The 24,160-nt window shown below is 42.1% G+C and overlaps 1 protein-coding gene across 4 annotated transcripts in view; it reads right to left on the bottom strand.

The window, feature by feature from the left end:
• Positions 1-24,160, bottom strand: part of LOC112221074 (GPI ethanolamine phosphate transferase 2) — a 120,047-nt gene that overhangs the window by 3,822 nt on the left and 92,065 nt on the right. For all 4 annotated transcript variants that reach the window (XM_024383167.2, XM_024383166.2, XM_042303177.1 and 1 more), the window contains 4 exons: positions 21,764-21,955; positions 10,103-10,237; positions 9,758-9,932; positions 5,466-5,626 (listed from right to left, as the gene is read on the bottom strand). In XM_024383167.2, coding sequence (XP_024238935.1) covers positions 5,466-5,626; positions 9,758-9,932; positions 10,103-10,237; positions 21,764-21,955 — 663 coding nt within the window. The remainder of the gene's footprint in view (positions 1-5,465; positions 5,627-9,757; positions 9,933-10,102; positions 10,238-21,763; positions 21,956-24,160) is intronic.

Here is a 24,160-nt window from a genome sequence, read left to right as displayed (position 1 = left end):
CTGTTGCATAATAAATATGTAATTGTTGTATTTTGTTCATTCATGTTCCCTTTATCTAATATTAGGTTTTGGTTGAAGATCTGTTAACATTTAGTATACATTTTTTTGCAAAAGTAGAGACAATTTGAAAGGCAAATACTTTCTCACAGCACTGTATGTGTGGGTTACAGAGATGAGGTAGTCATTCAAAAATGTTAAACATTATTATTGCACACAGAGCGAGTCCATGCAACTTATTATGTGACTAGTTAAGCACACTTTTACTCCTGAACTTCTGGGTTGAATACTTATTGACTCATGACATTTCAGCTTTTCATTTTTTAATTAATTTGTAACCATTTCTAAAAACAGTCCACTTTGACATTATTGGGTATTATGTGTAGGCCATTGACAAAATCTAAATGTAATCAATTTTAAATTCAGGCAAATTCAGGCTGTAACACAACAAAATGTGGAAAAAGTCAAGGGGTGTGAATATTTCATACACCAGAGGCGTATGACGCAAGTTACTGTATTAGGTGTAGTGTATTCTTCAGAGACTATACCCTCAAGACATGTGTTGCTGTTCTGCTCAAGCGGCCTATGTAGCAGGTAGCATTGACTGCACTGGGAGTGTGTGTGCTCAGCTGTGGCTCCGGTCTGCCAAGACACACACAGCTGGTGTAGCAAACCACAACAATGTAATTATTACAATGATGTTGTGATGCAGAACAGGCCACATTACTCACAAATGGGGCCTGATTCAACAGATATGTAATTAATCAAGGGATCCAGATTAATCCAACTCATTTTATGCCTAATATCTACGTTTTAACGGAATGCACAGGTGTCATGAATAAAACTACAGATGATTACATAAAAGGTCTACATAACCAGTAGAAAGACATTTGTCTTGTCTTTGTTGTGGTGATCACGTCTCTCAGCTCTATACATCCCCGTTCCTTTACAGCAGGAGAGACCTGTCTGGCATCTGGCGAATTAGGTGTCTGTTCATGTCCTGTCCTAGGCAAAGGTCTCTAGCTCCCTGATGAGGTAGTAATTGAAGGGCATTCCCCTCTTTGGAAATGAGTTCAGGCATTAGTCAAGCACCTTCACGCCTGTCCCACACCCACCCACTCTCCCTTTACTTCCTGTCCTCTTCTTGGGCTGGCTTTAGTATTTATCCAGTGCGCTCCCTCTATCATGACCCAGGGAGCAGGACTAAAAAGGGATGACTGCCTGTAAAGGAGTGTGGGATACAGGATGTGCGTCAAGGGATACCACCTATAGAGCTCTGGAGCGTTTGAGAATTGTCCCCTTTTGACACTCAAAAACACAGCCCTGGCAATGCATTTGCACCACATGTATTTTCCCATTTCTGGGTGCAGTCTGCACAGATTTGACCAGTATATATGTTTGAACTGCAGTAGCAAATGTTGGGAAAGGGGGTTATTGAATTCTCTTTGTTTGCTTTGACTACTTTGGAGCACTTTTATCCCGGTGAAAACATGGCCCTAGACAGATCCTATTCAACAGCAATGAAAACTTTAGTTTTATCTTCCCCTGTGGTTTTAGGGTTTCCCGACAAGGGAGGTATTGATCAAAGCCCATTTCCAGTATTTGGTTCTGTAGTGTGGATGCTGATGGGGCATAGTGCATTATAAATGAGCTGCATTGTGTCAGACTACTTAAGAGGTTCATTTATCACGCAGACGTCTCAAACTGCACTTTGTGAGTGGGGCCATTCTGGTGGAAAACTGCAGCGCTGGATGGTGGGGATGGAGGATGTGGACATGAATAATGAGAATTTACAAATCTCGGTCTGCTCGTATTATGTATGAGATACTCAGAGGGGATGGATTGTGTGAGGCACGTTTCCTCAGATGAATCAATTGGTTTATGACAGTGTTACAAATATGGGACTTTACTTGAACTGGCTTCCTGCAAGAGCATATGTAAGGGATAAAAAATGACAGGCTGTCGTAGGGGGTTTGATGAGGTCCCCGAGGCTGAACTTCACAGTTAACAAACCAACAAACTACCTGTCGTTAATATTATTGATTAAAATAAAGAAGAGGGCCGTCAACTGAGAAGGTGACCAGTCTCAACTTGGCCACAGTTACGATCTGACACAGACAACATCATCGTAGAACAAAAATTGTCAACATATCAGTGGCTCTTGTTAGCGGGGCACAACTGACTGTCCTTGACTTGACACCAGAACCACGGGTGGTCCTAAAAGCCACCCAGATATGCAAATGGTGACATTTCGTGACATAGCGGAACGCGACTCAGTGACATAGAAGCAGACTCCCAAGGGGCGAGACAGGGAGTAATGGGATTTGGAATGTTCTCCTGCATCCGCACTATGATGCTAAGTCAAAGAGGGGATGATGTGACAGACAATTCTACCCATTTCTCGGCTTTAATTAATGTGTGTGAATGCATGTACAGTACCAGTCAAAAGTTTGGACACACCTACTCATTCAAGGGTTTTTCTTTATTTTGACTATTTTTTTTACATTGTAGAATAATAGTGAAGTCATCAAAATGAAATAACACATATGGAATCATGTAGTAACCAAAAATGTGTCAAACAAATCTAAATATATTTTAGATTTTAGATTCTTCAAAGAAGTTACCCTTTGTCTTGATGGCAGCTTTGCACACTCTTGGCATTCTCTCAACCAGCTTCATGAGGTAATCACCTGGAACGCATTTCAAATAACAGGTGTTCCTTGTTAAAAGTAAATTTGTGGAATTTCTTTCCTTGTTAATGCGTTTGAGCTGATCCGTTGTGTTCTGACGAGGTAGGGGTGGTATACAGAACATAGCCCTATTTGGTAAAAGACCAAGTCCATATTATCGCAAGAACAGCTCAAATAAGCAAAGAGAAATGAACAATGCATCATTACTTTAAGACATGATGGTTAGTCACGAGCAATGGACATTAGCCTGGTGGAAATCTGTCCTTTGGTCTGATGAGTCAAAATTGGGGGTTTTTGGTTCTAACCGCCGTGTCTTTGTGACACGCAGAGTAGGCGAACAGATGATCTCAATGTGTGTGGTTCCCACTGTGAAGCATGGAGCAGGCGGTGTGATGTTGTTGGGGTGCTTTGCTGGTGACACTGTCAGTGATTTATTTAGAATTCAAGGCACACTTAACCAGCATGGCTACCACAGCATTCTGAAGCAATACTCCATCCCATCTGGTTTGCGATTAGTGGAACTATCCTTTGTTTTTCACAGGATAATGACCCCAAACACACCTCCAGGCTATTTGACCAAGGAGAGTGATGGATCAGATGACCTGGCCTCCACAATCACCCAACCTCAACCCAATTGAGATGGTTTGTGATGAGTTAGACTGCAGAGTGAAGGAAAAGCTACCAACAAGTGTTCAGCATATGTGGGAAGTCCTTCAAGGCTGCTGGAAAAGCATTCCTCATGAAGCTGGTTGAGAGAATGCCAAGAGTGAGCAAAGCTGTCATCAAGGCATAGAGTGGCTATTTTAATTATTTGTTTAACACTTTTTTGGTTACTACATGATTCCATATGTTTTATTTTATAGTTTTGATGTCTTCAATATTATTCTACAATGTAGAAAAATAAAGAAAAACCCTTGAATAAGTAGGTGTGTCCAAACTTATGAGTGTAAGTATATGTGTGTTCACAATTCCCTTTTTCCCTCTCCAAGAGCAGGACTTCAAAGTGGTCGTTTTCATCAATTATTGAAACGCTGGCGTGCATTAGGAGAAGGGGTCCCCCATGTTGGACTAGGCTTTACGATCTGCTTCGGCTGCATTTCGGAGCTAGTTATCACTCAACCTAATTGGAATTAGATGCCAGTAACAAAGAAGCTTAGAGGCCCCTTTAAAGAAGAAAAAAAACACACATCCACAAACAGCTTTTTGATATTAACCACATCCTCCACCCCTTCTTTTTTCCATTCCATAACTGTTAGCTTATAGTGCTGTGATTCATACTGTAATGTACATTCAAGACACGGGGTAGCAACACTTATCTCATGTATTAATAATCACGTTCTTTTATCTTATGCTCTTTGAATTGTGCTCTAGGTGGCTAACTTGTTGCCGGAATCAAATGAATTAATGAGACAATCAATTAGGGGTGCAAGCGTTAAAACGATGTACAAAGTGTTCCCGGATCAAGGCGATCTCTTGCATCTTTGATGATCACTTTTGCATTTCCAAATAACATCCAGGGGTAGCTTGCTGCGCTGCTGTTTTGAATCCAAAATAAATTGGCATGTGGCCAAGGCGTTGTCATTGCATTATGATCCTGTCCCAAAAATTACACACTGCAGTCTCATGCTAGACGGGAAGAATATACTGTTCTCTGTTGGGTTACTGTGCTCTGTTGGGTTACTGTCCTCTTTTGTCTTTATGTATTATGGTACGGTAGTGCTCAAATCAATTTCCATTCCAGTTCCGTAAATCAGTTGAAATTCCATTCATGAACAATTGAATAACTGGAAAGTTTACCCAGCCTCTTGTTTTAGGCCGAATCAATGTTGTGAGTACATGGACTGGGCCCTCCCTGCACAAAAAAAAAAAAAAATGTAATTCAACCTTTATTTAACTAGGCAAGTCATTTAAGATCAAATTCTTATTTACAATGAGGGTCTAGGAACAGTGGGTTAACTGCCTTGTTCAGGGGCAGAACAACAGATTTTTACCTTGTCAGCTAGGGGATTCGATTTAGCAACCTTTCGATTACTGGTCCAACGCTCTAACCACTAGGCTACCTGTGAGTACATGGACATCCTCCCTGCACTAAATCATCATGTTGTGAGTATGTGGACGTCCTCCCTGCACTAAATCATCATGTTGTGAGTACGTGGCCGTCCCCCCTGCACTAAATCATCATGTTGTGAGTACGTGGACGTCCTCCCTGCACTAAATCATCATGTTGTGAGTACGTGGCCGTCCTCCCTGCACTAAATCATCATGTTGTGAGTACGTGGCCGCCCCCCTGCACTAAATCATCATGTTGTGAGTACGTGGCCGTCCCCCTGCACTAAATCATCATGTTGTGAGTACGTGGCCGTCCCCCTGCACTAAATCATCATGTTGTGAGTACGTGGCCGTCCCCCTGCACTAAATCATCATGTTGTGAGTACGTGGACGTCCTCCCTGCACTAAATCATCATGTTGTGAGTACGTGGACGTCCTCCCTGCACTAAATCATCATGTTGTGAGTATGTGGACGTCCTCCCTGCACTAAATCATCATGTTGTGAGTATGTGGACGTCCTCCCTGCACTAAATCATCTGTTTCAAGGCTTTCAATCTACCAAATCTTCTACTTCATCATTGGTCTGCTACAGTAAGACAAACAAGCTCAAAAGATAAACCCATGGTTAGCTGGTACCTGGGCTGTGGATGTTCGAATGAATTAACTTATGAATGTATCATCACTAATGACACTTACTGGTGTGAGGGGGCTGAGTGTACAGTAACTGACCTCTTCTCTGAGCTGAGGTAGCAAACCAGGTGGGCAGCCCAGAGCAGGGGCCCGGCATACGTGCTGAGGGCGGTGAGGAAGAAAGCCGGGGCCTCTACGTAGCTCTCCAGTCCCACGAAGCCCACCGAGATATCAACCGTGGCAATGCTGTTGGAGTTCCCCTACAGACAAACAGCCAGCCAAACAGAAGATGTCCGTTTTATTAAGCTTCATTTTCACACCTAGCCTTAGCTTACTTAGCTAACGTAGTAGTTAAATAATGTAGCTTAGTTAGCTAAAGTAGCTAACATACAGTAGCTAGTGTAGCTAAATACATTAGCTAATGTGACTATTCAGAAGCTGTCAGAAGCTGATACTATTAAAATGTGTCGGTCTCCTGCATGCTCCTCCACTTCGCAGGTAGCTATTCAGAGCTTGTCACCTCACTGGCCTTGTAAGGGCTGCAGTGATGGTGTAAAAACTCCCCTCCACCTCGTCTCTCCTCCCCACTGTTTTTGGCCCAGTCTCTCATTCCCCTTTCCATTTCCTGACGAGGGCTCAGGTGTGATGGAAGAGCTTTCGCGATTGCCCGCGGGAGCTGAATTAATTCACCGGCTGATGAGGGCCACTAGCTCCCCTCTCTCTTGCCTGGAGGGGTGGATGGATGGAGTGAGTGCATGCGTGCTCATGCGTGTGAAAGGACCCATTCTGTCAAAGAGCCTGACTAAGCCACCCTCCAATGGACAAACTCAACACCATATTTTAGTGGATCAATTACACTATTGAATCATGTATGTTCCACAGGGCCGACCATGGAGTGGCTACAATAGGAGTTTTAGGACATTGGACTGCTCAGCTTGGGCTACAGTAGGGCTGGTTTACAGCTTTGTTGAGACTAACCATTACCCAGGTCAATAATTTCACGCATGGGCACCTAAAGAGGTAATTGGTCATTCCTGACCCCTTCATAATGATCTGAGAGTGGTAACAAAGTGACAAAATCAAGGGGTTGGAGGAATTCAGGGATGCCAGAAAATGTATTATCTGGTGAACACTGGGGCTGTGTGTGTGTGTGTGTGTGTGTGTGTGTGTGTGTCTCGGGATGTTAGGTATTGTGACAGCAAAATATAATTGTACACTTGATTATGTTCACTGAAACAGAACGACATGAGGAAATCTAGAAGACCTCTTCTATCCTGCATGAAAAAGTGACCTACCTACACACACAGAGTTGAAGTCGGAAGTTTACATACACTTAGGTTGGAGTCATTACAACTCGTTTTTCAACCACTCCACAAATTTCTTGATAACAAACTATAGTTGGCAAGTCAGTTAGGACATCTACTTTGTGCATGACAAGTAACTTTTCCAACAATTGTTTACAGACAGATTATTTCACTTATAATTCAGTGTATCACAATTCCAGTGGGTCAGGCGTAGACCTCAACAAGACTGGTTCATCCTTGGGAGCAATTTCCAAATTCCTGAAGGAACCACGTTCAGCTGTACAAACAATAGTATGCCAGTATAAACACCATGGGACCACGCAGCCATCATACCACTCAGGAAGGAGACGCGTTCAGTCTCCTAGAGATTAACGTACTTTGATGCAAATAGTGCAAATCAATCCCAAAGTCCTATATCGACATAACCTGAAAGGTCGCTCAGCAAGGAAGAAGCCACTGCTATAAAACCGCCATAAAAAAGCCAGACTATGGTTTGCAACTGCACATGGGGACAAAGATCACACTTTCTGGAGAAATGTCCTCTGGTATGATGAAACAAAAATAGAACTGTTTGGCCATAACGACCATCGTTATGTTTGGAGGAAAAAGAGGCTTGCAAGCCGAAGAACACCATCCCAACCGTGAAGCACGGGGGTGGCAGCATCATGTTGTGGGGGTGCTTTGCTGCAGGAGGGACTAGTGCACTTCACAAAATAGATGGCATCATGAGGTAGGGAAATTATGTGGATATATTAAAGCAACATCTCAAGACATCAGTCAGGAAGTTGGTCGCAAATGGGTCTTCCAAATGGACAATGACCCCAAGCATACTTCCAAAGTTGTGGCAAAATGCCTTAAGGACAATAAAGTCAAGGTATTGGAGTGGCCATCACAAATCTCTGACCTCAATCCTATAGAACATTTGTGGGCAGAACTGAAAAAGCGGGTGCAAACAAGGAAGCCTACAAACCTGACTCAGTTACACCACCTCTGTCAGGAGGAACGGGACAACATTCACCCAACTTATTGTGGGAAGCTTGTGGAAGGCTATCCGAAATGTTTGACCCAAGTTAAACAAATTAAAGGCAATGCTACCAAATACTAATTGAGTGGATGTAAACTTCTGACACACTGGGAATGTGATGAAATACAGTGCCTTGCGAAAGTATTCGGCCCCCTTGAACTTTGCGACCTTTTGCCACATTTCAGGCTTCAAACATAAAGATATAAAACTGTATTTTTTTGTGAAGATTCAACAACAAGTGGGACACAATCATGAAGTGGAACGACATTTATTGGATATTTCAAACTTTTTTAACAAATCAAAAACTGAAAAATTGGGCGTGCAAAATTATTCAGCCCCCTTAAGTTAATACTTTGTAGCGCCACCTTTTGCTGCGATTACAGCTGTAAGTCGCTTGGGGTATGTCTCTATCAGTTTTGCACATCGAGAGACTGACATTTTTTCCCATTCCTCCTTGCAAAACAGCTCGAGCTCAGTGAGGTTGGAAGGTGAGCATTTGTGAACAGCAGTTTTCAGTTCTTTCCACAGATTCTCGATTGGATTCAGGTCTGGACTTTGACTTGGCCATTCTAACACCTGGATATGTTTATTTTTGAACCATTCCATTGTAGATTTTGCTTTATGTTTTGGATCATTGTCTTGTTGGAAGACAAATCTCTGTCCCAGTCTCAGGTCTTTTGCAGACTCCATCAGGTTTTCTTCCAGAATGGTCCTGTATTTGGCTCCATCCATCTTCCCGTCAATTTTAACCATCTTCCCTGTCCCTGCTGAAGAAAAGCAGGCCCAAACCATGATGCTGCCACCACCATGTTTGACAGTGGGGATGGTGTGTTCAGAGTGATGGGCTGTGTTGCTTTTACGCCAAACATAACGTTTTGCATTGTTGCCAAAAAGTTCAATTTTGGTTTCATCTGACCAGAGCACCTTCTTCCACATGTTTGGTGTGTCTCCCAGGTGGCTTGTGGCAAACTTTAAACAACACTTTTTATGGATATCTTTAAGAAATGGCTTTCTTCTTGCCACTCTTCCATAAAGGCCAGATTTGTGCAATATACGACTGATTGTTGTCCTATGGACAGAGTCTCTCACCTCAGCTGTAGATCTCTGCAGTTCATCCAGAGTGATCATGGGCCTCTTGGCTGCATCTCTGATCAGTCTTCTCCTTGTATGAGCTGAAAGTTTAGAGGGACGGCCAGGTCTTGGTAGATTTGCAGTGGTCTGATACTCCTTCCATTTCAATATTATCGCTTGCACAGTGCTCCTTGGGATGTTTAAAGCTTGGGAAATCTTTTTGTATTCAAATCCGGCTTTAAACTTCTTCACAACAGTATCTCAGACCTGCCTGGTGTGTTCCTTGTTCTTCATGATGCTCTCTGCGCTTTTAACGGACCTCTGAGACTATCACAGTGCAGGTGCATTTATACGGAGACTTGATTACACACAGGTGGATTGTATTTATCATCATTAGTCATTTAGGTCAACATTGGATCATTCAGAGATCCTCACTGAACTTCTGGAGAGAGTTTGCTGCACTGAAAGTAAAGGGGCTGAATAATTTTGCACGCCCAATGTTTCAGTTTTTGATTTGTTACAAAAGTTTGAAATATCCAATAAATGTCGTTCCACTTCGTGATTGTGTCCCACTTGTTGTTGATTCTTCACAAAAAAATTAAGTTTTATATCTTTATGTTTGAAGCCTGAAATGTGGCAAAAGGTTGTAAAGTTCAAGGGGGCCGAATACTTTCGCAAGGCACTGTAAATAAAAGCTGAAATAAATTACTCTCTCTACTATTATTCCGACATTTCACTTTAAAATAAAGTGGTGATCCTAACTGCCCTAAGACAGTGAATTTTTACTAGGATTAAACGTCAGGAATTGTGAAAAACAGAGTTTAAATGTATTTGGCTAAGGTGTATGTAAACTTCTGACTTCAACTGTACCTCATTCACAACTTCATTTAGCAAAGGATTTCATCTGCTGTGTCTGCTTTGCACTCAAAATAAGATATGCATTTAAATATTTTGGGGGGAGTGCAGATCCCCCTCATCTAACAGTCCCTTACCTGGAAGTAGAAGAAGGCCTGTCCAAACCAGTAGTGCATGATGGTGGTCTGTGCAGCGTCGTAGTGGAGCTTCTTCCAGATGAACTGGGCCATCAAAGTCTGGACCAGCAAACAGCAGCACAGCACCGGCAGGTTGTGGGCTCGGAACAACAGGGCCACCAACAGAACCACACCACTATAAGAAGATTACTTTATTGTCCAATAACTATGCTTAATGAGTAAATAAGACAAATAAGTGGTTCTAAGCTAACTTGCATGGTTCAATAAAGGTTGAATAAAACAATGTACACAGGATTCAAACTTGCCTCTCTATTCTCTAAGCTATTTGCCATGTAGTCTACCTACCTGTAGATTTCCCATAAGCCCCTGCTCTTCAGCCTGGCATCGGCTGTGATGACCTGGGACCGCAACAGGTCCTTGGAGCCCGTGAAGAGGATGCCCAGGACGAAGACATACACAAAGCGTGCCTCCACGGTCCCCCTGAGGAGAAAAGAGATGAAGTGGTTAGCCTGTTTAAAACATTGTTCAAGGAACTCAAGTGTCCAAGGGCTGGCCACTCCATCTGAATGCCCAATAACCTGTTACTAGCCCCAGGTCCAGATCAGATTTTAATTACCGGTAGTTTCACTTTATTGTCTTACTTTGTTGATGTAACATGTTTTGTCAGTTATTTTTCTGCTGTGCTGCAGCAGTAGTGATTGGGGACACTCCCCTGTGTAGGGTGCCGTCTTTCGGATGGGATGTTAAACGGGGGTCCTGACTCTCTGAGGTAATTAAAGATCCCATGGCACTTGTGGTGGTGTTAACCGCGGTGTCCTGGCTAAATTCCCAATCTGGCCCTCAAACCATCATGGTCACCTAATAATTCCCAGTTTAAAATGGGCTCATTCATCCCCCTCCTCTCCCCTGTAACTATTCTCCAGGTTGTTGCTGTAAATGAGAACGTGTTCTCAGTCAACTTACCTTGTAAAATAATGGATTAAAAAAAATCTGCAGTTCCCCTTACAAAACAGCCCCATCTCGGTAAAGAAGGCAGCCATTTCGTGCCTCACTAGACATCAGTTATCTCAATGGAGAGACGTGAGAAGTTTATTTATTTATGAGTGTTTTACTCTCTCGTGGGCCCACAGGAAAAGAACATGGATAGATAAGGTCAAGTCTCCATTTGACAGCATAAAGGGGAGGTGAGTAGAGCTAAGTATACTCTGCTCAAACCTGGAGAATGAGGCCCAGTAGTGGGAAAAGATATGTTGACTTACTAACCCAAAACAATGTGTTGAGATCTTACAAAGTGAGCTTGCACACTTCAGATAATAAAAATCCAGACTTTTCCCCAAGCTAACGGATACATTTTCAACACCTCAGCCTTTCTTGTTTGCAGCAATTCTTGTGAGGAGATGACTGATTCATAGTTCATGTGAGTGCTGATGGTCAATTTTTGTATTGTTATAGTTGCGATGTTTTTGGTCTATCTTGCTAGGCATAGCCTATTTTCATACCGTATGTATCTACCTTGTATCCATGAAGTTCAAGAAGTCCAGACCTTCATCAGACTGTAGCGTACAATTCCATACTTTTTAAAGTTTTGACAATGGCTATTTGCCCGTAGCTTTTTCACACTAAGACCTGAGCAAGCTCCCTGTACACAAGATACAATACATCTGGATTCTAGATAGGTTGGGGAGTTGAAGGGCAAGCCAATCTAGAAACTGATATGATGGTGGTAAGTACACAGACAGTCATCGCACAAAGCCCCTCTTATTATGACAGAGAGAACTACACTGTTTCTCACTTCAGAAATTCAGACAAAGACCACTAACCTGGTAAAAAAAAGACTAAGTAAAGAAAGATCAATACAAAGTCAGCTCCCCGGGCTTTTGAGTCAAGTTAACGTGGATACACATACATATGTGTGTTAGACATAGCAGAAGACACAAGGACATGTGCTTTGACTAAAACCCATACGGGTGAATGATCCTGATTCCTGTGCCTGTTCTTATGGAACGCACAACATTTTCTATGTCTTCGCTCATTGGGAAAAGGTACGACAACAGGAGACGACACGTAGCCTCCTGGCACGTAACCATGGAGACAGGGTTGTGTGAACAGAAGTCAGGAGTTTTTAGTGTGAGAAGCCTTAGGAGAGAGTGCAGACAGTCAGTCTGCCAAACAGCAAACAGACTGCCCACCCCCCACCCTCCACACCCCCTCACACCTTAGTACAATATCTGCCTCTCTTTGTGTGTGTGTGTGTGTGTGTGTGTGTGTGTGTGTGTGTGTGTGTGTGTGTGTGTGTGGTGTGTAAGAGAGAGAGAGAGATAGAGAGAAGCATGGATAAGAATATGAAAATGAGCACTGACAAACTACCAGCTAGTGAATAAACATGAACCTAAACAAACTAAAAATACCATGGATTTTGGTGCTGCAGCAGTTGTTACTGCTAGCTACTGTACCTAGGGAAGGAGAGGCAGAGGAGAATGAGGTTACAGCTCATTATCAATAAAACCACGCTTAACTAGCGGGCAAAACATGTTGAAATGACAAGAGCAAAACAGCTTTTATGATGTGATTTAAACCTCTTTTGCCCGCTGGGAAAGCCGTCACCAGGTGAACCTCACTTGCTAAATGAACAAAGTGTCGATAAAAGTTAAACACTCAACCGCCATTAATTTAGACAAATTCAACAAGGAAATAGAAAGAAGAAACCGTCAATCTTCCAGACACTAATCAGCCTTACAAACAGGGCCGCCTTCTCGTCAAATATGACTAGACTGACAGCGTGTCCCCCAAAGGGACCAAACATCCTTGAGTTTTAAGGAGCCTGGAGTGATAGGAGTGGAATAAGGGTGTAGTTCACTAGGAGAGGGAGTCAAGCAGGTGTTGCCAATGTATTATTAATTCAGTTTTTTTTTATTGCAACCCTCGTCCCTCAGATGAATGGCAAGCAGTTCCTTCTAACCCTGGAGTTGTGCTAGCTACAGCTCTCGCGTTTATATTATTCACATTTTTTATCCACACACAATTAAATGTGGAGAGAATCCTTCTTGGCTTTTATGCTAAGCATGACTGGAAATCCTCTTTCTTGTTGGATTTATGCTAAGCATGGCTGGAAATCCCAGTCTTGCCAGATTTATGCTAAGCACAACTGGAAATCCCAGTCTTGTCAGATTTATGCGAAGCATGGCTGGAAATCCCTGTCTTGTCGGGTTTATGCTAAGCATGGCTGGATATCCCTGTCTTGTCGGATTTATACTAAGCATAGCTGTGGGACTAACTTGTTTAACTGCGAGGATACGGAGGAATCAAAGAGTGCGTGGTTTGACAGGTTGCTGGTTCGAATCCACAAAAACAAATCTGTCGATGTGCACTTGAGCAAGGCACTTAACCCTACTTGCTCCTGTAAATCACTATGGATAAGTCTGCTAAATGACTCAAATGTAAATCTGTGTTGGGATTTTCCACAGGCGTCTGTGTGAGGGCTTGAGTTAGATGATATCGCTCAGAGCAACACAATCAGCAAATGAAATGAGCTGGAAATATGACAAACAAATGCCATGCTGAGGCGAGTGTGTGTTATTTGGTATGAGTGGCACAGATGGGTAGAGAACGAGAAAATGCCGACATGATGCCAGCCCCCTCGCTCTCTCTCTGCAGTGAGGAGGCACATGCTCTCAGGGGAAACCACACACAGAAATGAAATCCTGGTATTTAGATGCTGGCAGAACAACCATGCTAATAATACACTTGAATAAACTGACCAAGTCCATACCAAAAAACAAGAGGAAGATTCTGAAGGTTTCTGGAGACCATGGACTGAAGTCAGTCTGTCTGCCTGCCAGTATAACTGGTTATTAAACAAGGTGTGTATCCTCACTAGCTTGACCAGCCTTACAATAGATATAGAGAACAATATCCCATGTGATGACAATATCAGTCATCAAAATGCCATAACTGCCATCTTGGAGAGTAGAGCACAATGGATCAGTCAACTCTGTGTTGTTGTTTGTGTCGAACTGCTTTGCTTTATCTTGGCCATGTCGCAGTTGCAAATGAGAACTTGTTCTCAACTAGCCTACCTGGTTAAATAAAGGTGAAATACAAAAATAATTTAAAAAAAGAGAGGACGTGTCTCAAAACCCAGACACCTGCCAAGAGATCAAGCATTAATGTCACTGACAGATTGCAAAGCTTATTGGGTAATGATCATTTTGTGTCACTTTTTGGGAGTTTAACAGTTTAACTAGACACCTGCATTCATTATTTGCTCATGAGTAGCATGCGGTAAGAGGAAAACATGAGAAACTGACATTGACAAACAATAGTATCCTGGGTGCTCAAAGGCCTCTAGACTTTGTTTTCAACAGAGGTCATAGCCACGCAAAATGAAAATATGATCTGAACTAATTTAGTGAACAATCGAACAAATACTGGAGAGAATGTAGAAATACATCATTTGAACATGGTCCTAGTTGATTCTGAGGTAATTATATGGTTGTGACAGAGGGAGGCTTAGAACAGGGGATTGTAGAAAGGCTATAGGCTGAATGTGAGTATGACCCAATGATAGCTTCATTCTTATCCAGGAATGTCCTGAGAGAGAGAGAGAGAGACTGAGCCATTGCTTATCATACCCATGACACCTGCAATCACCTCAGGTGTGTATTTGAATGCTTTGTGTGTGCGTGTTCACGCATGTGTGTGTGCATGTGTGTACTCAAGAGGTTCTGATGAGAGCCTGGAATTAATTTGCAACTTCATGAGGGATCTGAATGAATAAATGTTCCCAAATGAAGTGTCAGCACAACAAACATCTAATCAGGATCAAATAAAGGGGCCGCTTTGGGGAGGTGTTGAGCACTGCAGGAACCAATTGAGATGGTACTAGAAAACAGCCACAAACACTAACAGCGCTTTGACAGAATACACTCAACAGAACTTGTAAGATATTTCAGTCATTTTTGACACCTCGAATGAAGTGGTGTGTAGGTTCCATGTGCTCAGCAGTACATGTATTTTGAGTCATTTATGGAAACTAACTCAGGTTTAGTGGCAACTCTTAGGCTTAGAAGCAAGTGTTCTTGTAATAAATTGTCCAAACTATCAAGCTACAACCTTGATCTCTCATTGAAACGTCCATCGCTACAGTACTCAGCCCCTCTCTGACCAAGGTGGTTCTCTAGCATAATGAGAAACATGACATTAGCCTGGGTTTGAAGGAGGGTCACCTTTGTTCAAGTATCTCTCAATCTTTACATTTCCTCACAGGAATGGCAACATAAAAGATGGGATATGAAAGAAAAACTGAAGAATGGAACTGAATTAGCGCCGGGAAGTGATGATGTTCTGGAGCAAATCGCTATGACATCTCAGAGACTACTAATGTCACTATGCAATAATGCTATTTGGAACAATGAAAGCATCCTCTACACTGGTTACAATGTTTCAACTCTGGTGCTTCACTGCATTTGTGTGTGTTTTCTGGGGGTGTTGGAAATAGACCAGAAAATACACAATTCTATTCAGTATGGTGCTGTAACACAAGTCAAGTGTGTTCAGATAACACAGTAGCCTCCCAGGGTCTCTAGGAGATGTATTTCATCACAGAGACATCGGCGGCCCTTAAGCCACTCCTGTAATTCACATTAACTGCACTGGGCTGAGATATGATTTCACGTTGCCATTTAACAAGGGGATGACTTAACAGCAGGGCAGATAACTGCTTGTCACAAAGACTGGATGGTCTTGCCTGTGACTGGAGTATTCTACAATCCAAAGACAGTCAGTAAGTCACAAATGACATTTACATTGAAAGCCAATCACATTTCACATTCAGATGTGGGCATTCTGGGGCCAGGCAATGTATTGTGTGACACCTGATGAAGCCAGCAAAACATTTAGATTACATTTAGGATTAGCTGAGCTAGTATTAGTCAATGTGGTAACCTGCACTTGTCTTTTCCTACTAGCACTGTCTTTGCTGATAACTTCTTTATTGAGGAAATATTTGCATGCAACGACTGTGATATGTGGTTGTCTCACCTAGCGATCTTAAGATGAAAGCACTAACTGCATGTCGCTCTAGACAAGAGCGACCGCTAAATTACAAAAATGTTAAGTGAGGTACAACAAACACACAACGGTTTTAATACTGGCCTACCAATGCTATAATGATGTGAGGTGAATTGTAACATAAAACAACATGGGAAAACCAAACATAAATAACAAGCAGAATGAAAAACAGCAAAAAAAACGTGAAACTATTACAAAAAAGCTGGACGATTGAAAGTGCCTCTTAAACAATCTAACAGTTTGTACATATTATTTCCCAGAATGGCTTTCCTTGCACCGGAGCTACATGGTGACAATTTTCCTTTTTTGAATGACAATAAAAATGGTCTGATTGATGACCCCATCTGGTGGGGAGGGGGGGACTCGGCAGCCTCTGCTGGGCCACATAAATCATGGCCGTTCATCAGGCTGAGGACGGGCGGCACGATATCGAAACGTGAAACAGCGGGAGACCCATCAATTCCAAGGCCCTATTTTCCCCAACATTTTTACAGTCGACTCTACAATTGGAGAATTTGGTGGAACATTTCCTGATGTGCAGGAGGAGAAGAAAAAATGTGAAGAAAGGAAAGAGAAGGAGGAATAGAGGAAGAAATAAATATGGCCATTAACTCGATCCCTACAGATGTCATATCTTAATTTGACCCATTTCGTCACAGGAGGACAATAATCCTGCAGCAGGAGGAATGAATATCTGAAGAAATATTTAGAATCGCCGCCAAGGGGCAGGTGGAAGCGGTATTTGTGTACAATTCACACCGTACCTTATGTAGGCTAGGTGCAGGCTACAGCGTGTCTTCTGTGAATTCTTATGTTTTTTTATTTTTATTTATTTCACCTTTATTTAACCAGGTATGTGTGGATTATAATAAATTGTAGGGGGTAGATATATTTGTAGGGGGTAGATATTTTTTTTTTAGATCAGATTTATTATATGTTCAAGGCAAGCAATTGGCAGAATAAATGATTGGTTTCCTCAGTGTCTGTGTGGTCAAGCGGTCACAGCCACTGACCACAGCAGATATGCCAGAGCCGACATGTGTTCGAATCCAGCGCAATGCCCTTTGACTTATGGATGAACGTCTACTTTTGACGCATTAATTCCCCCTGGTTAAAGGGTTAATTCCACGTGGTTAAAGGGTTAATTCCATGTGATTATACGGTTAAAAAAGAAACAACTCAATGGGTAAAAGTGTAGGCATTTAATTCAGAGTGTTTAAAGTTTGGGGAAGGCTTCAAATAAAATTATAAAAAAATGATGCGCCTATGTACAATACATTGAAAAACTATCAGCATACACTATATGATCAGAAGTATGTGGACCTGGGGCCATTTTACTACCAATGTCTGTCTTTGGAGATTGCATGGCTGTGTGCTTGATTTTATACAGCTGTTAGCAAAGCGTGTGCTTGAAATAGACAAATCCACTAATTTGAAGGAGTGTCCACATACTTGTGGTGTATCATCAGTATTAGTCGTAGCGCAGTAGGTCTAAGCAGCGTGCTCCGGCTCCAAGCCTCATGAGGTTGGCAGCCAGTTCTGGGCAATCTAGTCACCAGCCTGAGCCTATATTATGCCCACAAGTTAACAGAATTTATTTCAATGTTTTCAAGACGTAAAAGAAATAGTATGATCATTTAAACATGAAAGAAAAGTGTCTCAGTTCAACTAAATGGTCTTTGGATAGGCTGCATAAACATCTTGACACCTTTATGAAATTAAATATTAAAGCCACACAATACAGGCTTTCAATCCACACCAAAGACCAGAACAATATTGTCAAATAATACTATTTAGAAAACGTGGACAAGCATCAATCCTGGAGGAAAGTTTATCGTTCTACAGTAGGCCTACATCTGTCAATTAACTGATGGCACAAACCAGCTCATCAACTTAGCCAAGGAAACAAACAGGGAAACACACACACAGATAGGCTAATGGGTATTGGAATATAATCAAATAACAATGGGCCTATTGCATCCATCAATGGCACTAAATTATCACCAGCTGATGTCTCATTGAACCATTGACACGGGCTAAATTCCCCCACATAGCTGATCTCAATTGCAACCACTATTGGTCAACCCATTATGGCTCCCTAAAATATGTTGGTATTACTTGTGTCCTGCTTGCAACCAAAGTCTTTCAAGATACAGTTGAAGTCGGAAGTTTACATACACTTATGGAGTCATTAAAACTCGTTTTTCAACCACTCCACAAATTTCTTGTTAACAAACTATAGTTTTGGCAAGTCGGTTAGGACATCTAACTTGTGAATGACAAATAATTTTCCCAACAGATTACTTCACGTATAATTCAATGTATCACAATTCCAGTGGGTCAGAAGTTTACATACACTATGTTGACTGTGCCTTTAAACAGCTTGGAAAATTCCAGAAAATTATGTCATGGCTTTAGAAGCTTCTGATAGCTTAATTGACATAATTTGAGTCAATTGGAGGTGTACCTGTGGATGTATTTCAAGGCCTACCTTCAAACTCAGTGCCTCTTTGCTTGACATCATGGGAATCTAAAGAAGCCAAGACCCCAGAATTTTTTTTTAACCATAAGTCTGGTTCATCCTTGGGAGCAATTTCCAAACGCCTGAAGGTAACACGTTCATATGTACAAACAATAGTACGCAAGTAAAAACACCATGGGACCATGCAGCCGTTACCACTCAGGAAGGAGACACGTTCTGTTTCCTAGAGATGAACGTACTTTGGTGTGAAAAGTGCAAATCAATCCCAGAACAACAGCAAAGGACCTTGTGAAGATGCTGGAGGAAACAGGTACAAAAGTATCTATATCCACAGTAAAACAAGTCCTATATCGACATAATCTGAAAGGCCACTCAGCAAGGAAGAAGCCACTGCTCCAAAACAGCCATAAAAAAGCCAAACTACGGTTTGCAACTACACATGGGGACAAAGATTGTACTTTTTGGAGAAATGTCCTCTGTTGTGATGAAACAAAAATATAACTATTTGGCCATAATGACCATTGTTATGTTTGGAGGAAAAAGGGGGAGGCTTGCAAGCCGAAGAACACCATCCCAACCGTGAAGCATGGGGGTGGCAGTATCATGTTGTGGGGGTGCTTTGCTGCAGGAGGGACTGGTGCACTTCACAAAATAGATGGCATCATGAGGAAACAAAATTATGTGCATATATTAAAGCAACATCTCACGACATCAATCAGGAAGTTAAAGCTTGGTCGCAAATGCGTCTTCCAAATGGACAATGACCCCAAGCATACTTCCGAAGTTGTGGCAAAATGGCTTAAGGACAACAAAGTCAAGGTATTGGAGTGGCCATCACAAAGCCCTGACCTCAATCCTATAGAACATTTGTGGGCAGAACTGAAAAGGCGTGTGCGAGCAAGGAGGCCTACAAACCTGACTCAGTTACACCAGTTCTGTCAGGAGGAATGGGCCAAAATTCACCCAACTTATTGTGGGAAGCATGTGGAAGGCTATCCAAAACATTTGACCCAAGTTAAACAATTTAAAGGCAATGCTACCAAATACTAATTGAGTGTTTGTAAACTTCTGACCCACTGGGAATGTGATGAAAGAAATAAAAGCTGAAATAAATCATTCTCTCTACTAATTATTCTGATATTTCACATTCTTAAAATAAAGTGGTGATCCTAACTGGGTACCTGGGTATCCTAGACAGGGTATTTTTACTAGGATTAAATGTCAGGAATTGTGAAAAATTAAGTTAAAATGTATTTGGCTAAGGTGTTTGTAAACTTCAACTGTAAGTTCACCCTCTGGTTGGTATTGTAATCAGAACAACTTAGTCCTTTTTCAACTTAGTCCTTTTTTTTAACACACTTTTTCAAACTGGCGATTTATCAATTTGACAAGCATTCCAATAGACAATAGAAATACAATTATTTTTCATTGTTTACCACAATAAATCTAATATGGCAATTTACCCGATAATTTGTATGAATGGAAACTAATGTTGGTGTAGCCTACCCTGCTGACTTATTATTTTATTAGTTTACTACTTATGTTATCCAAAGTGTCTGGTATGGTAATTTCTTATTAAAATCAGAGGTAAAATATCCCTGGATTGTCCATATTTGAAAAGAGTAAATATATCAAGTCAATCGAGGGGATTGAGTTCTTTGTGCCAGAAGGGTGTAGGCCAGAATCGAACCAACGGCAACAAGGCAGGCCTATATGTGCACACTGAAGGCAGCAGCCCAAACAATTTAACTAAATTTTGACCTTAGCCTACACTTGACACTTGCACGTCGTAGCCTAGTGGAGACTGATATCTATCTTATGTTATTAAGCTATATAAAACAACAGTTGTTGATGTGGATGGCCTCATTTCAGATACATTTTTGTACATCTGAATGCTGAAGTAACAGGGCCTCAGACTAGAATTGGAGCGAGAGAACATTTGCCCTGATCCCAATGACTCGACTGCTCCTGCAATGAGAGAAAGAAAACTGCTACTTTTCAGGGACTGACAAGGCACATTTGAATTTGCTGATGCAGCAGGAAAATTCTCTGTGACAAGAGTGATCAAGTTAAGATCCGACATCTGTACCAACCAACTACTTACAGTGAAGACCATAAAATGTCACAGGTGATTCTCCATGATTTTAAAGTTAAGGAAATGACAAGGATAATTATGTCGTCATTGGGAGAGAAAAACAATACTGCCTAGAGAGCTATACCAAGAACCATACCCCCCAAAAATCGAAATGTTATTTTTTTGTTGCTGTCAGTCAAGCCCAATTGATTGTCCTTTAGACTTTGACCTACGAAACACCAAAAACAATTCAGCCTGAACTATCATAACAAGACAGTGTGGGAGACCCTCGTTCTGCTATTTAGGTCAGTGTGATAAGCCACAAAGGGATGAAGGGGTCGCATGCTACCAGATTAGCCTGGCAGCGAGTGACTGAGCCGGGGCCACCACTGTTGTAGACACAACTTAATGGAAATGCCAGGAGGTTGCCGCGGCGCCAGCATAAACACCTTCCCGCGGTGATTAATGACTCGGCGACTTGACACGGCGGCGTTGTCAATTATATGGAGTGTTGGTGTGCGCCTGGTACTGTGCAACGAGGGGTAAGGGTGGGTAGGGGTGAGAGGTTAGGTGGGAGTAGAGACAATGTCAAGTAGAGCGTGGAGGGGGGAGGGAACATGTCTAGTAAGAGACGAGGAAGGGGGGTAGGATAACTGGGCAGCAGCACCTGAACACTCATTATTATGCTCTCACAGTCAACGGGGCTGTGGACAAGATGCAGCTGGCTGGGTACTAAGGGTTGATTAGCTGGCTGGTGATAGGGAGGGATTGAGCCAAGTGGCAGAGCAAAGGAGCTCCACATTTGGTCATTAGAAATCAAAAGCACGGGGGTAAACAAAGCGATCAGCCTCTCTGATTGGACCATTAATCACCTTGATACAGAAAGGGCCAGGCTAAGGACATGAGAACAATGATCTCTAATCAGACAGCAATAAGGGGTTTCAAAGCAGTTTTCCCCTTGGGTTACTTGGCTACAAATGATTGAAAGGTTGTTTTTTCACCCTCGTCTTTCTTCCTCTGTGGCCTTGCTGTGTACTTTATGCTGATGTAGGCCTTAAGGTATAGCCTTCATTAACGAGCCATGATGTGATCACATATCAAATGGCTCAAAAAACAGGCAAATACAACACAGCATTTTTATTTTAGACACCTACTTCCATTCTCCGTTTAAAGGCACTTAAATCTTTTGTTTTGCCCATTCACCCTCAATGTCACACATACATGTCTCAAGGATTAAAAATCCTTCTTTAACCCATCTCCTCCCCTTCATCTACACTGATTGAAGTGGATTTAACAAGTGACATCAATAAGGGATCATAGCTTTCACCTGGAAAGAACAGGTGTTCATAATGTTTTGTACACCCCGTCGGCGAAAACTTACTTGGACATGTTTCCACCACCATGTTGCCACGGAAACACAACGTTGCCCACCGCCGCCCGGTAGCTGTATACACCCAGAAGGCCAAGGGCCAGGGCAATCTTGGACACCCAGGAACATCTCCGCTGGACCAGGAAGTAGATCAGAGCCAATGACAAGGCGGCGAACAAGGATAGCACCATCTTGTGTTCGAAGCTATAGAGACAGAACAGATATACATTTAAACCACTTCAAACTGCACTCATTTCACAATTAATTTGTTACACATCTGTTTTAAAAAATTCATTTGACTTTGTTCCGATGAACATTCAAAAATGAAAACAATCAAATCAAAATGTATTTGTCACATGCGCCGAATACAACAAGTGTAGGGCTTACCATTAAATGTTTACTTACAAGCCCTTAACCAACAGTGCAGTTCCAGAAGAGTTAAGAAAATATTTACCATATAAACTAAAGTAAAAAATAATAAAAAGTAACACAATAACATAACGAGGCTATATACAAGGGGGTACCAGTACCGAGTCAGAGTGCGAAGGTACATGTTAGAGGTAATGTGTACATATAGGTAGGGGTGAAGTGACTATGCATAGATAATAAAACAGTGAGTAGCAGCAGTGTACAAAACAAATGGGGGGGGGTCAATGTAATAGTACGGTGGCCATTTGATTAATTGTTCCATCAGTCTTATGGCTTGGGGGTAGAAGCTATATTGTATGCATTAAGATATTTCTTGTGGAGTTTAGTGCCATTCTCGGTTATTTCCTTGGACTCACACCAGTCATACATTGTAAAATTGGAGGGGGTATTAAGAATGACACATTTACTAGGGACGTGCAAATTTTCCTTTTCAAGATGATTCTATACGTATCTAGATATATGGGCTCTAATACAATACAGGAATGATACATTTTAGTTTGAAACAATTCGGTGCGATTCGGTTTGATTAGAGGAATGAATCGATGTGATTCATTTTCCATTCTAAATTCAAATCTGCTGCTGACGGAGCGCATGAGCTGGATTTGTCTGGGTGGAGGTGTGTGAACATGTTTAACTATACTTGTGGGGACCAGAAGTCCCCATAAGAATAGTAAACATACAAAAAATGGACCAACTGGAGACATTTTGTTAGTCCCCCCACAAGGCCAAATGCTATATCTAGAGGGTTTAGGTTTAGAATTAGTGTTAAGGTTAGTATTAGGTTTATGGTGAGGAGGTAGGGTTTGTTTTAGGGTTAGGAGCTAGGATTAGGTTAGGCTTTGGGGTGTTTGATTTTTGTCCTTATTCACAGGGACCAAAGAGAACATCTCAAGGACCAAAGAGAACATCTCAAGGACCAAAGAGAACATCTCAAGGACCAAAGAGAACATCTCAGGGACCAAAGAGAACATCTCAGGGACCAAAGAGAACATCTCAGGGACCAAAGAGAACATCTCAGGGACCAAAGAGAACATCTCAGGCACCAAAGAGAACACCACAGGGACCAAAGAGAACATCTCAGGGACCAAAGAGAACATCTCAGGGACCAAAGAGAACATCTCAGGGACCAAAGAGAACATCTCAGGGAGCAAAGAGAACATCTCAAGGACCAAAGAGAACATCTCAAGGACCAAAGAGAACATATCAGGGAAGCAATAGAGTAAGAGAGTACAATAACTTGAAGGAACTTGCTTTGTCTCCTTTCCTCCACATTATCTACCCTGATGAGAAATAACTGGACTGGTGATAACAAAAGCATCTACTTTTGTGCTTTCATCTACCCTTCTTTGCATTCATATCAATGCATTTGAAAGAGAGGAGAAAAGGAAGAGGAAGCCACAATCAACTATTGAGATGCAGCCTAGATATGCCAGAAGGACAGTATAGCCCTGGTATCAGGGCAGGGGGTTGGGTTGGGTAAGGGGAACAGACAGGCACCTTGAAGGAGGAACGATGCCGGAGCTCATTAACCACACATCATAGAGCAGGGGGAATATAGGAAAAGGGGGCAACGGCAGACAGGAAAAAGGTCAGCTAATTCTAAATCCACAATACTCTGAACCTAGTGCCCCCAGCACAAGGCATTCATCTTGTTACTTGTGGAGCCGTGAGAATGCTAATGGACAGAAAAACCTTGGGTTCAAAATGAGAACAACGGGTTCGCTGAAGGTTCCGCAAACTTTCTGCCACACAAGGTTTTTTTGTACATCGTTGAGTGAATCCGAATGTACGGCAGGCCACTGATAATCTGATTTGGGTTCGGATTCAGAGGCTATCTAGGCTTGTTATCTTGGCCCTAAAATCTGCCTTGAGCTTTCTTCACTTTAGAATTACAGGGCAGCCGAAGAGAGGCTTTCAACATACAATAGAAAGGAACAGCCTAATGCTACCTGCAGAGACAGACAAGGATATGACTCATTT

Source organism: Oncorhynchus tshawytscha, linkage group LG21 (assembly GCF_018296145.1).
Source record: "Oncorhynchus tshawytscha isolate Ot180627B linkage group LG21, Otsh_v2.0, whole genome shotgun sequence".
Taxonomy (NCBI): domain Eukaryota; kingdom Metazoa; phylum Chordata; class Actinopteri; order Salmoniformes; family Salmonidae; genus Oncorhynchus; species Oncorhynchus tshawytscha.
This window is presented reverse-complemented; position numbering and strand designations above follow the sequence as displayed.